At 45.6% G+C, this 18,088-nt stretch overlaps 1 protein-coding gene across 1 annotated transcript in view; it reads left to right on the top strand.

The window, feature by feature from the left end:
* The window catches only part of ZNF407 (zinc finger protein 407), a 510,615-nt gene that overhangs the window by 170,389 nt on the left and 322,138 nt on the right, over positions 1-18,088 (top strand). Inside the window, exon 4 of the mRNA XM_015416731.1 lies at positions 17,818-17,892. Coding sequence (XP_015272217.1) covers positions 17,818-17,892 — 75 coding nt within the window. The remainder of the gene's footprint in view (positions 1-17,817; positions 17,893-18,088) is intronic.

The following is an 18,088-nucleotide window of genomic DNA, read 5'->3' as shown; positions in this document are numbered from 1 at the left end:
TTTTATTTTAACATGATGAATAAAATATTTTAAGACAAGGTGTTCAAATATTTTCCAAATCATTTCTAAAATATATATATATGGTATCAGATTGATCTAATTTCTGTGCACTGAGGACAAGCAAGTCCTAGGTTACAAACTAAACTCTCTAATGCAAGAACAAGATGCATTTCCTCCTTTAGGAGGTGCTATTGTCAGAAGACAATAAAAAGGTTTCAGTTTTGTTTTTGCATGTGGATGGGTATTCTGTTTGTGATAATTGTTTGGATACACTATATTTTTAATATGCTAGTTGTGATAATTTCATGCCAAGTAAAAATGTCCATAGTCATATTTTATGTTCCTAAAGTAACAGAATGACTTTCAATCTAGAAAAAACAAAAGAAATGCTAATGTAGCATTTTTTCAATTTTTCCAAAAAATCCCGTTTTTTAAAAAAAAAAACTGAGAAAAAACCAGGGTTTTTCCCGAGGTTCAAAATTACCGGAAATTTTACATCTCTACCTGGGACTTATCAAACACTCTCAGCTAAACCCACCTCACAAAGTTATTGTCAGTATATAATGAAGAAGGGAACAATGTAAGCTATTTTGGCTCCCCCTGAGGAGAAAGGAGGGTATGAATGAAATAAACAAATAAATGTATCATATGGTCTTTTTCCAGGAAATAGCTTGGAACTTATATATATATATATTGAAGCTCCTGCTTATGATGATGATGATGACCACAAAATTCTTCTTTAGGGATGGGCATAACCCCTCCCCCAAAGTGGTTTGGTTTGGGGTGGCCCCTGAACTGAGCCAAAAGGGCCCCATCCAAAACAAGCTGGTCCAGCAAGTTCCGTTCCCCCTTACACCTTTCTCCCAGCCATGGCTCACTGTGGACTGGAAAAAGGGGAGAATGCCTGAGAATGCAGCCATTTAAACCTAACAGCCTGGTGGATCTTCTGGTCAGCTGTTAGATTTAAATGGCTAGCAGCCATTTAACCTGTTGGTTTCGCTTCCCCCTATTTCAGAGGTGGAGAGCAAAACCAAAGGGTTTAATGACTCACAGCCATTTAAACCTAACAGCTTGGTCGGTCTACCAGTCAGCTCTTAGATTTAAATGGCTGGCAGCCATTTAACCCTTCTGTTTCGCTTTCCCCCAGCAAGACTGAAGGGTCAAATGGCTGCCAGCCATTTAAAATTAACAGTTGACCAGTGGACCCCGCACCACACAGCTGTTAGGTTTAAGTAGCTGGAACCTGAACAGCCAGACTGGCCACAAGTCCAGTAAGTGTTCAGGGAAGGCATCTTCATGAACTCCAAACCAGCCTAAGTTAGACCCAAATTTCAGTTCATGAGGTTAGTACTCATCCCTATTCTTCTTTATTCACCTGAGATGTTGTCTCTAACATATGCATCAAAACATTATCAGTATTGTAAACATAGTTTGCTAATCTCATAGTATATTAACTAGAGAGAGCAAGTATTAAGCTATACCACTGTCTAGCTATTTTTGCATTCTAAAGCAGCACATCCACCCTGTTGTGGTGATTTACTGTGTACTCAAATCATGAAGATTCTTTGGGGCTACTGGTCAGTGGAGGGAACAAGATCAGTATAGATGTGCCAAAATACTATATTTTATAGAAAGTTTGAAAAGGGTACATTATCCTAGAACATGATGCTGTAATCAGCTTCTTGGCCAATAACATCAAGCCAGTATCACACAGAAATAGGGTTTTGTTTTTGTTTTGTACTAAGGGTCCTTGTCCATTATCTGTCTATCTCAAATTTTATCCTATAGTTCCGCTAAGGCTTAGAATGGTATACATGATTCTGTTTCTGCATTTTATCCTCATAACAACCTTGTGAAGTAGGTTAATTTGAGAGAGAGGGTGTCCCAAGGTCACCCAATGAGTTTCATGGTTGAAGGTCTCCCAGATCTTTTACGTCCACACACACATAGTACACACACTCTTCTGTAGAGAGCACTATTTGATGGAGCCTTTGTGGTAGGGTGGTGACTCTCTCCAAAGTGGCCATTAACAGTTCCTATGAAATTGAAACAAGTTGATTCTGTTTTGGAGTTTTTGGAGACTGGTGGTATCTCCCTGTCTTCTTTCATAATCAATCATCTTCATATACCAAGCAAACTAGTGCAGGTGTGCCAAGCAACTTGTCAACAGAGTACATGATGATGTTAGAAATACAACCTACTCTACTGAGTTTGTGAATGAATATTGTAATGCTTTGCACAAATATTGTGATGATTCTGTGTTGATATCTTCTGCATCAACTTAGAACAGCATTACAGGGAATTCAGGAAATTCTTTTTACTAGACCTGAGAAGGACAGACAATACTTTGAAACTTTCCTGGAAACCATAATTGTTTTGGATAATCAAGGCATCATTCTTGAGAGATACAGGAGAATAGTGAACATCATCTCCAGTTCAGCAACCAAAGACAATGCAAGTTAGGAGCTTGGATGAGCAGCCCTTGCCCTGAAAGGAAGATGCATCAAACTAAATAATCTCAGACAAGTAATAACATTAAAGGTTGATTACAGGAGACGCCATGATTCTCCTTGAAGGAGGGGAAGAAAATGTAGCTGTTCCTCACCAAGGGGATTCTTTTTCTCTTAATTTCTTACTCTTAGAGAGAGATGGTTTGTTGTGAAGTCTGGTATAGACTACATTATACCTGATGTATTGACCACCCAGCTGCCTAACCAAGTCTGCCTGATAGGAGAGTTAATTCAGAGTTTGCTTCCTTTATTTTAATTAATAATTGAGCTAATGAAATAATTCATATTAAGTTAATCCAGCTTTTATGTCATGGTTAGCCAGAAACTGATGCATTGTAGTGTCAAAAGAGGTAAATCTGGAGCATCCCTTCCATTTGATTATGCAAGTCTAATAATTCTCTTACCTCTTGAACAGCTTCTGTTGGTGTCACAGATGGAGCAATGGAAGCATCTTGAGAGACAGTTCTCTCCTTTTTGAATGATAGATATAGGAATATGCAGGAAGAGCAGAGTTGATTGATTGATAGTGAGTAACTCATCCATAATGATCTGTCCAATATAGACAGTAAATTATTCTGAAGATGGATGCAGGTCATTGAACAGCCGATCAACAAACCTGTTGTCCATCATTCTGCTGAAATGAAGTCTAGTACACTGTGACAGATACTCTGCGTAAGTCGGTGCAGTGCACGAGAGGTACAGAAGGGTTCTTCTGATGCTACTATATTAAAAATTGTTGTTTCCGTATCATTCCCACTTTTATGCTACCACACTGGTTTGTTGTTTCCGTATCATTCCCACTTTCATGCTACCACACTGGTTTGTTCTTCCAGCAATAAAACTGGATCGGGGACTATCTCTAAGCACTTTATACATTCTGACAGGAATAATGTTGCTTCATGAAGAATGCGGAAACATAATCCACCCAGCTTGCTCAGCCCAACCAATATCTCTCTATCCTTTGTGGATTCAGTTTCAGCATGGTCACTCTTATCCACTTGACCACCATAGCCAGACACCTGCCTAGGACAGAAATCACAGCATGTGGAGATTTCATTAAAGAAATATAGGACGTATTGATGACTGTGCCAAACTACAGATGAGTTTATTCAATGGTGTTATTTATAGATTGAACAACCCTGGAGAAAGAACAGAACCCTGTGGAAAACTACAGTCCATTTTCCAGGCTGACAAGATCATTTCCCTCTTTTAAATATACTTTGAAGCTGTAGAGCAGAAACAACCATTTCAGTAAAATGGATTACCTCCATCTTGTGAGAAGAACCTCTTAAGAACTCTTTGATAGTCGTAATTAACTCAACGTTGTTACAAGGTTTTTGGTATCACATCTCTAGATTTTCTAAGGGGATGTAGCCTTTCTCCTGTGTCCCGGTCCTGACGCCCCGGGCCTCCCTCGGGAACCCCCACCCACAGCCGAAGCCGCATACACCCCACTCACCGGGTCGGCGACAAGCCTCGAGCCTGCAGAACAGGCGACGCCGATCCCGGAAAGGGGTGGGACGGGCCGCGAGGGGTGCCGGCATGCGGCGCAACCCCTCGATCGCCGGGCGCGCCCCCGGGTCCGCGGTCGGAGGGCCGGCCCCAGGGAAGCACAGGAGGCGACAGGGGCGGCCGTTCTGGGGCGGTCTGGCGCGGCTGTGTTTCCCGCGCCGGGCTTTACACCGGCACCGGACGGGGTTGGAGAGCCCCGCCCCGGCTGGGCGTTTGCACATTTATATGGGGGCGGGACTAGTGGTGACGGACACTCGGGTGTCCAATGGGTGCAGGGACCGGGGGGAGAAGGGTATAAAGGGGGAACAGGTGAGGAGGCCGGGGAAGAAGAACTGCCGGTCGGAACGGGGGCGCGTGCGGGACCAGGGCCGGAGAGAGAGACGGCCTGGTAAACGCCCCCCCAAAGACGCGTGCAGGGAAGAGCTGAGGGTTCTGTGCCAGTGAGGTAACCAGGCCACCCCGCTCCCATTCTGAGGCCTCCGTTCCCCCGAAAAGCCGGGACCCCTTTCAGAGACGGCAACAGGTGGCAGCGACGACCCGGCCGTGCAGGCCAGAGCGCCACAGGTGGTGGAGAATGCGGGCACAGCCCCGTTAAAAGGCTTTCCCCTACCTCGCCTGCCTACCCCGCCGGGGTGGCAGTGGGCTCGTCCACGGCGGACGGGTGGTACGGCGTCCCGGCCGACGGAGCAATCCCCAGCCACGGAAGCCCAGGTAGGAGCGGGGGCAGGGGCCCCACCGTCAGCCATGGACCTCACCCAGTTCGGGCAATGGCTGACAGAACACCAATCCCAGCTCCTGAGGGAGGTGTCTCAGCAGCAGCAAATGGCCCAGGCTGCTCTAGTCCGCGATTTGCAACAAGCCCTAGCGAACCCTCCGGGGCAGAACCCAGCACCTAACCCCCCGGGACTGGGGCGGGGTCCCTGGCCTCCACTCACGAAGTTAGGCCCGGAGGACGATATAGAGGCGTTCCTGGAGGCGTTTGAGCGGGTGGCGGAGGCCTCCCGGTGGCCTAAAGAGCAGTGGGCCTTTACTATTGGACCGTATTTAACGGGAGAGGCTCAAGCGGCCCTTAAGGCGTTGGAAAGGGCGGACGCCTCTGACTATGACAAGCTTAAGGCAGCAGTCCTAGACCGTCTCGGGGTCTCCCCGGAGACCCATCGCCAGCGCCTTCGGAGTCCCCAAATTCCTCCGGGCTGCCGACCATGCGCCTTTGTGGCTAGCTTAAAAGACGCGGCCACTCGTTGGCTAGAGCCTGCTTCGGACGATGGGCGGCGCATTGTGGAGCAGGTGGTGGTAGAGCAATTACTGCAGGTGTTGCCAGCAAGGGCTCGTCACTGGGTAGCCTGCTGGAAGCCGTCTAAGATAAACGAAGCCCAGGAACTGTGGGAAAACTTCCTAGTGGCGGAAGGGAGAGATAGTGCGTCACGGTCTGAAGGCCCCAGCCCCAAGAAGCCTTCAGGAACGGTGGGGAAGCCCGATGGGGGTCCCACCCACGGACGTCCCTCAATTACACCTTGGGGTGGGCGGGCTCGGCCCCCGCAGGGGCAATCTTTCCCACGTCCCCCCTCCTTCCGGGGCAGAGGGTCCTTCATGCCGGCCGGCGCGCGGGGAAGACCGGTCAGGGAGGACAAAGAGGCTACGCCCTCCCCCTCTACGAGTCAGTCCCACGCGGAGCTTGGTCCCTGCTTTTCTTGTGGCCAGTGGGGCCATCTCCGCCGCGATTGCCCCATGATGGAATGTGACGCTGGTTGGGAGATGACCATGCAAACGTCCGCTGTGGGGTGTAGGCCCCCGCCTTGGTTAGTGGATGTGGTTTCCGACAGACGGGTGTTAAAGGCACTAGTGGATAGTGGCAGTTCAGTGTCCATGATACAGACCCACCTCTTACCCCAGGGATTGCCGGTGAAGCGCACTACCTCCGTTTCCTGCTTCCATGGGCATGTGGTGCGTTACCCAGTTGTTACGATTCCCCTCTGGTATTTGGGACGCGAGTGGGAGGTCCAGGTCGCCAGAGTAGAGCGCCTCCCTTACCTAGGGCGAGATGCCCCAGGCTTCGCGGATCTGATACATGAGGCCCTCTCCCGTGGGGAAACACCAGCCGACCCGCTAGAGGGGCCCTCCGACCTAGTGGCCCCTGCCGACGAAGGTTCCGAAGATGAGGGAACGGCAGCTCCCCCGCCAGGCCCTCTGCCCGACGGAGGGACAGTTCCCGCTTGCCAGTGGATCAAGGACCCTCGGTTCGCCGGTGCCCAAGAACAAGACGAGGCCTTGGCCCAACTACGCCGACGCCTGGCGGTGAGTGATGGGAACGTGGTGGATCAACGACTTAATGGCCGGCTCCCCAAGGTTGTGCGAGAGGCCGGAGTGTGGTTCCGAGAGGCGAGGGGTCGCGTGGGAAACATTCGACAGTTGTTGGTGCCCATGGGTACCAGGGGGAAGTCCTGAGGTCATCCCATGATCACCCCTGCGCGGGGCACCAGGGATTCACAAACACACTGAAACGAGTACTAACCTATTTCTTTTGGCCTACTGTAGCTAGGGATGTGCGGGCCTATTGCCGCTCATGCGAACGCTGCCAACGCTTGTCCCACCTGCCGGAGAAGCGGGCTCCGCTGGCTCCTCTCCCTATAATGGGTCACCCGTTCGACCGAGTGGCTATGGACTTTGTGGGGCCGCTACCCCGCACACCCCGAGGCGCCCGCTACCTTTTAGTTATTATGGATTATGCCACGCGGTACCCCGAAGCTATCCCCCTTTCTAGTATGAAGAGCGCCGGAGTAGCCCGCGCCCTTATGCGGTACTTTGCGCAGGTAGGCTTACCCGCGGAAATACTAACAGACAGGGGTACCCCATTTACAGCGCAACTCATGCAACAGGTTTGTCGGAGTCTCCAGATCCGCCAATTGTTCACTTCGGTTCACCACCCCCAGACAGACGGGCTGGTAGAACGGATGAACCAGACTTTAAAGGCAATGTTACGGAAGATGGCGTATGAGAAGCCCAACAATTGGGATCTCTACGTTGACCCCGTTCTCCTGGCCCTCCGTGAAACGCCACAAGCGTCCACTGGGTACTCCCCCTTTGAACTATTGTATGGACGTCAACCCCGGGGAATACTGGGGCTGGTGGAAGGTCAATGGGTTCCATCGGAAACCGGCCCCGAAGAAGAACCCTGCGAATACGTTCGCAAGTTGGAAGAGAGGCTGAGGATAGTCCGTCAGGAAACCCAGGCAAACTTGAGGCGGGCTCAACAGAAGCAGAAAGAGAGATACGATCGTAATACGGAGCTAAGAGTGTTCCAGGAAGGGGACAAAGTGTTGGTTTCCAGGGCCGGGCTTTCCCACCTCCAGGGGGATCCTTGGAGTGGTCCCTTTCTCATAACAACCATTTCAGTAAAATGGATTACCTCCATCTTGTGAGAAGAACCTCTTAAGAACTCTTTGATAGTCATAATTAACTCAACGTTGTTACAAGGTTTTTGGTATCACATCTCTAGATTTTCTAAGGGGATGTAGCCTTTCTCCTGTGTCCCGGTCCTGACGCCCCGGGCCTCCCTCGGGAACCCCCGCCCACAGCCGAAGCCGCATACACCCCACTCACCGGGTCGGCGACAAGCCTCGAGCCTGCAGAACAGGCGACGCCGATCCCGGAAAGGGGTGGGACGGGCCGCGAGGGGTGCCGGCATGCGGCGCAACCCCTCGATCGCCGGGCGCGCCCCCGGGTCCGCGGTCGGAGGGCCGGCCCCAGGGAAGCACAGGAGGCGACAGGGGCGGCCGTTCTGGGGCGGTCTGGCGCGGCTGTTTCCCGGGCGACGGGCTTTACACCGGCACCGGACGGGGTTGGAGAGCCCCGCCCCGGCTGGGCGTTTGCACATTTATATGGGGGCGGGACTAGTGGTGACGGACACTCGGGTGTCCAATGGGTGCAGGGACCGGGGGGAGAAGGGTATAAAGGGGGAACAGGTGAGGAGGCCGGGGAAGAAGAACTGCCGGTCGGAACGGGGGCGCGTGCGGGACCAGGGCCGGAGAGAGAGACGGCCTGGTAAACGCCCCCCCAAAGACGCGTGCAGGGAAGAGCTGAGGGTTCTGTGCCGGTGAGGTAACCAGGCCACCCCGCTCCCATTCTGAGGCCTCCGTTCCCCCGAAAAGCCGGGACCCCTTTCAGAGACGGCAACAGGTGGCAGCGACGACCCGGCCGTGCAGGCCAGAGCGCCACATCCTGTATCATGAAATGACCATACTACTGCATTTGCTCAAAGGCGAGACTAAGCTTTTTCATGGTATGCCATCAAAAAGTAGTAGTACTAGTAGTGGAGGTCATCTTGCATGCAAGTTAGTTATGTCCAGTAATTATTTTTGTATGCTTTTAACATTTTTAAGGGTGGGTTATCTTACATTCAGGGTTGTCTTCCTTTTGAGTTAATATGGTACTTAAAATGTAACCTGTTAAATTAGTATGGATTTACAGATACATTCACCAATTACATGGGCATGCCTAAATCCTCTTCAAACCATTTGTTTGCAATTTTCAAGGAATGCTGTATACTATGGGTGTGCAACAACAACAACAAAAATCAGTATGTTTCTGATTCATGTCCATTGGATCTGAAAAATATTGATATTCCTGAATATCTCTGAATCCCGATATTGGTAATGTATTGGGATTTTGGGTAAATATTCCATTATTTGGCTCCATTATACCCTATGGGGACTGTCCCCATAGGGTATAATGGAGTTCAGAAGGCATTTAAACTTTAAATGCCTTGAGTTCACTCACTGAGTCGGTGCTGCTGCAGTGGTATGACTCAGCAAGTTCAGAAGGCATTTAAAGTTTAAATTTCTGAGTTCATTAATAGCTGTTAGGCTGACATGACTGGAAGCCGATATATCTATCCCTTTTCCTCCTCGCTGCTTGGAAGTGGCTTTTAGACATTTAAACATAACAGCAGGTGGGTGAGCCAGTCTGCTGTTAGGCTGATATGGTTGGAAGCCAACTCATTGATCCCTTTTGTTTCCTCCCTGCTTCCAAATTGGGGGGGGGACAAAAGGGATTGATGAATTGGCTTCCCGCCAGGGATGGTTAGGCAGCACCCCCTTCTTCGGGAAACTTCCCTCCTTTGGCCTGGGGAGGGGGGAGGCGACCACACCGCGCTTCCCCCACCCGCTGCGGCCTCGGCAATGGAGGTCACGTGTCCTGCTTGCGGGGGGGCAGCCGCTTCCCCGCTGCCAGGCCTCTCTCTGGCTGCTGCGCCGTGCTTCCCCCGCCCAGAGCAGCCTTCGCCGGCCAGGCAGTGGGCCCTGTGTTTGGTGGGGGGCTCCACTGGCCCCGGCTGGGCTCGGAGAGGGGGAGGCTGCCGCATGGCATGCCCCGGCACAGATTTTGGGGGCCAGCCCAGCCCCCTCACCCCGCAGCGATGGCTCTCCCATGGGCCCGTTGCCTCCTCTTGCAATGGGTGTTCCTCCTAGTTATATAAAAGAGAGATTATCAAAAGTACTAATGAGTTTTAAGGTTGTAGAATCTGAATTAGTCTCATTGATAGTAGACCAGTGATATGTGATAAGTGTTCTCTGAAGGCATTTCAAGATCATGAGAAAAGACTTAAGTTGTAAGGAGACAAGGAGGGCAGATGGAATACATAATGAACACTGGATTTCTTGAGTGAGCAAATCTTTTTCCAGAGTCTGGCAATTCTGACAAACCTCAGTGCCTGCTCTCATTTTCAGTGGTTGCCATCCCTCTCTTTGCCTGTCTCTCTCCTCTTCCAGAAGCACCCTTCCTTTGCACCTGATGTGATATTCTGTTATCCCTCAAATATATAGCTGTGACTGGAGCCTGTTAACAAGCACCAGTCCATTAGTCTAATGCCTTTGGCGGAGTCGGTGAGGCATGCAAAATGCTCTCCCAGTCACAGTGGAAGTTCTGTAGTTTACTGTCCAAACATGGTAGCTGCTATCCAGGGACTGGGAAGGAGGCTTGCCCAACATGATTTGCCTGATAAGTTCTGTGCTTAGGGGAGAATCACAGGAGTTGCCCTATTTCTGCCAGCTAACATAAGAATCTTGCAATGTTTGTAAATTTCCACAGTGGACTGTGCAAAGAGGCTTGTGGACTTTGTTAATTGTGTACATAGAACTGTTTCTTTGACCCATGAAGTGAGAGTAGACATTCACACCTCACTTTATTAAGCTACTTGAATAGCACATTTGCTTTCTGAGTTTTGGTAACTTCATCCAATAAATTCAGGTGTTGATCTGAAGCAGCAGAACAAAGTTTGAGTCCAGTGGCACCTTTAAGGCCAACAAAATTTTATTCAGGGTATAAGTTTTTGTATGAAGCACACTGTATCTGAAAAAGTGTGCTTGCACAGAAAAGCTTATACCTTGACATTTTTTTTTGTTGGTCTTAAAGGTGTCACTGGGCTCAAACTTCATTCATCCAATAAAAAACAAGAAGGAGAAAATGATCAAGGAGTATATTTCATAGTCTGTGTTATAAATGAAATACATTGACTGTGATTCCATGGAAGATTGCGTTTAGTAGCTGCCAGTTTGAAATCTATGGTGGCCCGTTTGATATTGTTCAGAGCTGAAGATGTGATGGTTGATCTCCCAGTCATAAGTAGTTTATATAAGTGAGGACGGGAAAACAGAATACCATGTCAGGTGATAAGGGAAACAGTGGTGGTTTTAAATCACTAGTAACCCCCATCCTCCATGTGTAAAAGGATGTAAAATTAAGTTCTGCTGTTATTCATAAAAAGCCTGGACATAGGAAAGCCATTGGAAACATGTAAGATAAGTGCACTTTTTGCCTCTTCAAGTACATGCTAAACTTCAGGCAGTCAGTCTTAAAATCTGCTGACTTCACAGGTTTTACTCTCATTTATACTTGTCATGGAAAGGTAGACTTGTGCTATATTAGTCTGTATTACCTATTCAGACTCCATCTGTTGACAGCCAGCTATACACTGAAGCTTCATGGCAAATGTCCATATGTTAATTAAGTATTATTAGCTTAAATTTCAAATACCCTTAGGATTGAGATTGGTAAATGCTGGACTCAGAATCAGTCCCAACATTTTATTTTTCACAGACGAATTCACCCTTTGTGGTTTTCTCTGTTTCTCATGCTGAGGTTTAAACTGCCCAATTACTTGAGTTGGAGGCTAAGTATCCCATGTAGCCTTTAGAGATTTTCACTTGTGTGTTAATAAGACATTGTGGTGGAGGTAGGAGAGATGATGGAAGTGTGCCTATGATTACATTTCCTTTCAAAGCAATGATGTAAGCAGATCAGGTTTCTAGATCAATTTTCGTTTTCTTTTAAAGAGACTTAAACAAAGAAAGATATAGATATTTTCTGGTCTATTCCTGTTGTTCCAGCAACTGTGTGATCTTGTCTGTTGTGTGTAGTGGTGGCATCAAATGATTTACTGGCTCAACAGCAGATTTTTCAGACAGAATGTAAACAAGCTGTTACCCCTATGCTTCGATAATTAGGTATCTAATATAGAGTCTTAACAAGTACAAAGTAGTGATACATTTTTAAAAAATTCTTAATGGAGTATATTACATGATAATTAAAGTAGGTTATTGTACATATGACAGTTGGTGAAAAGTATTTAAAATGGTCATCGCTTAGCCCCACCCATGAATATTACCATGTGTGTGGGGGTATCATAATTTTTGGACAACTGTCTTTGATCTTAGCATTTTAATTGAGAGCAGTTACTGGTGTTGCTGGTTTCTACAGTAGGATCACCCTTTTGGGGTGGAACTGAGTTTGTGTAGAATTTGAGATTTACCTGGGTTTACTCCCAGCCCCCCACAATATGCTTTCTGACCTTTTTTTTAAAAGCCACTAGGTGTACCTGATCTTCTCCTTGAACAGACTGTGGTGAACGCATCCAATATTGGTGGTGACAAGCAGCCAATAGTATATTTCCCTTTGGGTTGCCAACTCCAGCCTGGGCGTGGAGTCTATGAAGGGGGCAATTTGGGAAGGGATTTCACCTAAAACCTATGGTAGACCATGGAGTCTGACATCTGAAGCTGCCATTTTCTCCAGGGGAACTGATCTCTGCAGTTTGGAGATCAGTTGTAATTTCAGGAGAACTCTACACCCCACCTGGAGGTTGGCAACAGTAATTTCTGCCAAGGATTGTTTTTCAAATATACGGGTCTTTAAATTGTACCTCTCCAGAGCAACAGGATTAGAGTTGTTGCTTAAACATAATGTGGGGATAGTTCCAAATTTTCCCACTATTTTAATAAAACTGTAGGAATAAACAAAATAGGTACTTGGTTTCAAATACATTATGCAACACAAGAAGGAAATTAGGAAATCCTAATTACACTGAACCCAGTTGTAAAAACTGCATGAGAAAGAGGACCAGTTTCTGTCAAAGACTTGCCCTTTCCCTCCTGCCTTAATGTTTGATTAACCAGTACACCTATTCCACCTTCCATATACTGAAAAAAAAATGTGCACTCAATTCCATTGCTTTTTACAAAGGAGCAAATGAATAACTTTCCTACATATTACTGCATTTTTAATTAGGTTTTTCATTTGACACAGTGATGTTAAATACATAAATAACTTCAGACATATTGCCTTTTTGATTGTGTACTCTCTGTGCATTAGTACCTTCATTTTATTTTTTCTTTAGATAATTAACTTGGAGGAAGGAAGCTTCCGATTTACAAAAATAAGAGTGTTGTTCATTTCAGATGTGTTGGATGTGCTTACAGCAATATCGAGATGGTTCTGCTTTCTGCCCAAAAGCAATGACAGTAAATTTGGACTGTCTTGCACTCTTATTAGGAGGCAAGATTTTATGCTACTCCAATCATTTTCCTTATGTATAATATTTCTAGTGACAGTTGCATAGTCACAGTGATGATAATGCAATAGACTATTTTGAGTTCTAGCTGTGGTGTCCATATGTAGCATTCAAATATGAAAGGAAGAATCAATAATATTTTAATGTATGTTTTAAAAATACAAATAATGAAGTTGCCATTGCTTTAAAGATACTGAGCTTTAGTCTTACACCCGAAGGCTACACAAAATAGTAATTTTCTGTAATAATGTGAATATGCCCAGAGTAAATCACACATGGAGATGAGACATTACCATATATGTAAAAGAAAAGTACTGTCTCTTGGCTTTTGTGGCAAATATATGCCATGCTGCTACAGTATTTTTCTGTCTTTGCACTGTCCATTAGTTGAAACATGTCCAAATGAATTTGGCATTTAATGGTAAAAACCTTACAATATGCCAGCTTGATTTGTAGCCCGTCATACCATGGAATGCTAATTAAAATCATATTTTTGCATATGTCATGCCTTTCATGTACATATGCAAATAGATTTCCAGTGCCTTTCAGCTATTAGTAATTAACTTTATGAAGGACAGCTGTAATACATAATTAACAAAAATGTTTGCAAGCCCTTTTCACACTGAAAGTAAGAGCAGTAATTTCTTTTTTGGTTTTCAAGAATGCCATTTTAGTTTGAAGCACCTTTCCAATATCTGTATTGCTGATATAATCAGACAATATAATTAAATTAATGTAAAGCTGTTATCAGTGAAAGTATATTCAATAGCAATCTGTTTATTTTACCACCATAATTAAATAAAATTAAGTGTTCTATGTCTAAAATAAGGACACCCAACCCATTCCCCAAATCTTTCCTCCTGGATTCTGCAAGCTCTTAGGGTGTTGGGCAGCTCAATTCTCCTCCCCCACTGTTTCCATTAGTGACTCACAGCTGAAGGCAACATTGCATCCCCTCTGGAGCATATTCAGTCCCTCAGTAGGCTAGTTTTTAAGAAGGTTCTTCTTTTTCTTTTGGTGAATGTACAAAATCATATTTTTGTCTGCATACCTAGGGAGCTCCCCCAGTATACAGAGATTTCTACTTTGTTTGTGGCCTAGTTTTGCTGCCTTCATTACCATAATACAGGCCAGTCAGTTTGCTATTGGTTATAGTGGAGTTCTTTTTAAGTATCCCAGTGATATTTGTGTTTCAGTACTATGCACATTATGATCTCTATGGGTCTGTGTTCAAAGGGTGGGCAGAGAGGGCCAGGCCTATTCCAGCAGCATTTCTGGCTCTTACAGCAAGATCTGCTTTTCAAAGAAAATAATACCTAAACTAAAAATCAAGTCCACACTACACAGAAATCACAGTGACTCAGTTTTCATTTTGCTTGTTGGTGGTGTGGAGCTAATCATGCTTAGGTGACTGTCACATATTGCATGAGCCTAGGGTTGCCAGCACTGTCTGGGCAAACGACGGGAGATTTTGAGGGTGGAGCCTGGAGGCCGTGGAGTTTGGGGAAGTTATGACATCAGTTCTGGGTGATGGTCTAGGAATTTCCCCAAATTTTTCTAAAGAGTCATTTGAGAGACAATTTTCTGGACATTTTTCTCCCACTCCTAAATTTCTTGAGGGCAGGGAAATGCTACAGAGAACAGGGATTTGCCTGCCATGGGTGAGCAAGTAGCAAACCTAGTTGGGTCTGGGTTCGCAATTAAGTGTACACAAGTGTTTAAAGATGTATGTACAATATGTCTTTTCTGCAGCAACTGTGTTGTATAGAGTTGCTCTTAATTAACAAGTGTTCTGAGAACAAAATGATCCAACATGTTGCCCTAATCCATTTCATCATATAAGACTGAACCACAGGAGGCTTTCTTGCTTTATTCTGGTCCCATTTTGCTTGTAAATGCTGGTAGCTGTCTGCGTGGCAGTCTGTGGGGAAAAGCCTACTTTGAAAATGTATTTAGAAATCTTACAGCATGATGCTTCCTTTCCCTGTAAGGACTCACCACTACTAGGAGGAGGGATTCCTAGAGGATATAACAGAGCTCTGTTTCTCCAGCGCACATAAGTACTCATCATACCAGAACTTTGAGGAATGGGAGCTGTATGTGTTTTTTTGATACCCTCTTCCAGGTTTCCTATCTCTGTTCAATTTTTTAAAAAGAGCTCTAAGCTAATTTTCCTTAAGCAAGTAGGAGCCTCTCCCCGTTTCTTTTCTGTCACTCACCTAACTACACCTTTTTGTTCTCCCTTTCTTCAGCATTTCATTCTCCTTTCCCTTCCATCTTTCACCTTCTTCAACATCTTTCTGCTCCACCCTGATTGACAAAAACCTAGATTGTAAGGTTCAGGCTAGCACCCCCTCCCACAGTGGACACCAAGACTTCAGAATGTAGTCTCAGGGAGCACTCATCTCTTAAAACTTCAGACATTGTGTCTATTATTGGTGGTGGGGGTTAACCCACCAATGATTTTTTTTTTTTTTTTTTTTTTAAGATTTCAGATTTTTCTGCAAACTTGGTAGTTCTTGGTAGGTTTGTAGAAAAATCCTTACTATCTGTCCCTGGTTCCATTGTGTGGATCTTTTGTTCCATGCTCTAGGGATGCAGTTCAGAATTAGATGTAATGATATGGCTCCAGTTAGGATGGTCAGGCTTTTGTACAGATACATCCTACCAAGTGTGTGTGTGTATCTCTGTCTGTCTGTCTGTCTGTCTGTCTATCTTGCCAAAATGGCATAACATGGAAATGTACAACTGGTAAAATTCCTGTTCCATACAGCTCAAAAGCACAAGATTCCTTTCAAAGAAAATCTTGAAAATATTAAATAAATATACAGATTTGACTTTTATATTCAGGCTGTTGCTGTTTTGCAATGGTTTATGGTACTTCTCCCAGAGCATACTCATAAGAATATAAGGAGAACCCTGCTGCATCAAACCAGTGGTCCATCTGGTCAAGAACCCTGTCTCAGACAGTGGCCAACCGGTTTCTCTGGAGGGCCAGCAAAAGGGCATAGAGGCGAAGACTTGTCCCCTGATGTTGCCTTCTGGCTCTGGGATTCACAGGTTTAGTAGGTCTGAATGTGGAGGTTAGTCACCATGAGTAGTATCCACTGAATGACCTATCGGGCCAATCTGATGAGTATAAAATTAGTTCTTTATTGTCTTCGCATAATATAGAAATTCTTGAACCTGTAGCAAATTTCTTTTATGAGGTATCTAGGAGGAGAGGCTCATATTAAGGCAATTCGGAATGTGATAACCCCCCCCCCCGGCCTATCTTGAGGCTTTATGCTGCACGTGTATTTGATATTTTATGCCAATAAAGGTATTGTATTTGTATTTGTGAATGACCTATCCTCCATGAATCTGTATAATCCCCTTTCGAAGCTGTCTATGACTGTGGCCATAATTACATCATATGGCACTGAAATCCACATTTCAATCACTCTTTGTGTAAAGAAATGTTACCTTTTGTCCATCCTGAATCTATTGCCTGTCAACTTCATTGGGTGCCCCCGAGTTCTAGTATTTTGGGAGAGGAAGAAAAGATTTTTCTGCCTGCACGTTCTATCCTGTGTGTAATTTTATAAACCTCTCCCCCCAGTCATTTATTTTCTAAATTGAAGTCCCACATTCTTCAGACTTTCCTCATAGATTTTCCTCACCATCAACAGAAGTATAGTGTCCATATCACGCAAAGTGATGGTATCACTTTGCTCAGCTCTGGTTAGACCTATTGTGTTCAGTTTTAGTACCACAGTTTAAGAAGAATATTGACAAGGTGGAACTTATCCAGAGGAGGGCAACTAAGATGGTGAGGAGTCTGAAGACCAAGTCCTATGAGGAAAGGTTGAAGGAGCTGGGTATGTTTAGCCTAGAGAGGAGATGACTGAGAGGTGATATAATAGCCATCTTCAAGTATTTGAAGAACTATCAGATAAAGGATGGAGCAGAGTTGTTTTCTGTTGCCCCAGAAGATTGGACCAGAACCAATGAACTGAAACTAAAAAGAGTTTTCGGCTGAATATTTGGAAAAACTTCCTAACATTTAGAGCTGTTTCTCAGTGGAACAGGCTTCCTCAGGAGGTGGTGGGCTCTCCTTCTTTGGAGGTTTTTGAGCAGGGGCCTTCTGACAGCAATGCTGATTCTATGAATTTAGGCAGATCATAACAGGGAAGCCAGGAAGGGATGAGTCAGTGTTTGGCTCTCGTAGCCCTTTCTTACATCAGAGTAATGCCGATTGCCATTTTGGGGTCAGAAAGGAATATTCCTCCAGGCCATATTGGCCAGGGATCCTGGAGGGTTTTTGCCTTCCTCTGGGCATAGAGCAGAGGGTCACTGAAGGAATGGGGGAAGGTAGTTGTGAATTTCCTGCATTATGCAAGGGGTTGGACTAGAAGACCTTTGAGGTCCCTTTCAGCTCTAGGTTTCTATGTTTCTAAAAGATGCCCCAACCCATTGACCATCTTGGTTTCCCTCTTCTGTATTTTTTCCAGCTCTACAATGTCCTTTTTGAGGTACAGTGACCAAGACTGTTCACAGTATTCCAAATAAGGGCACACCATAAATCTACATGCCATCCTAAACAGAGTTCCACTCTTCTAAGTCTGTTGAAGTCAATGGGTTGGAAAAGTGTTACTTTGCTTAGGATCACAGTGTTTGTCTACTACAACAACATTTCTGGAATATGTTACATTTGATATTGTGTGTGCAATGTGCTGTCAAGTCACAGCTAACTTATGGCAAACCCAGCAAGGGGATTTCAAGGCAAGTGAGAAGCAGAGGTGGTTTGCCATTTACGTTGCTCTGCAGAGTCTTCCTTAGAGATCTGACAAGATCGGGCTATACCATGCCACCTTCCCGCCCACGTTTGATATTACGCGGGGGTGGGTGGGGGAGTTTTCATCCTTAAAAATGAAAATGGAAATATAACATATTGGTTGTTTTGTTTTTCAGGGTGGCATTTGTAATGAAAAAGCACTTAAATACTCATTTATTGGGAAAACACGGAGTTGGAACACCAAAAGAAAGGTAAAAGAAAGTAACTATTTGTCAGTTGTATCAGTATTCATGTAAAGCTAAAGTTTAAAAGCTGTCATCATTGTTTGTATAGGTAAGCGCAGAGGTAGTGTGGGTACATGTATGGGTAGGCCTGCTCATTCTTCTCCCACATATACATACTTGCTGTGGCCTAGGAAGTGGAAGAAGCATGGGCAGATGGATAGGA

The sequence above is a fragment of the Gekko japonicus genome, unplaced genomic scaffold, assembly GCF_001447785.1.
Source record: "Gekko japonicus isolate JY-2015 unplaced genomic scaffold, Gekko_japonicus_V1.1 scaffold39, whole genome shotgun sequence".
Lineage (NCBI taxonomy): Eukaryota > Metazoa > Chordata > Lepidosauria > Squamata > Gekkonidae > Gekko > Gekko japonicus.
This window is presented reverse-complemented; position numbering and strand designations above follow the sequence as displayed.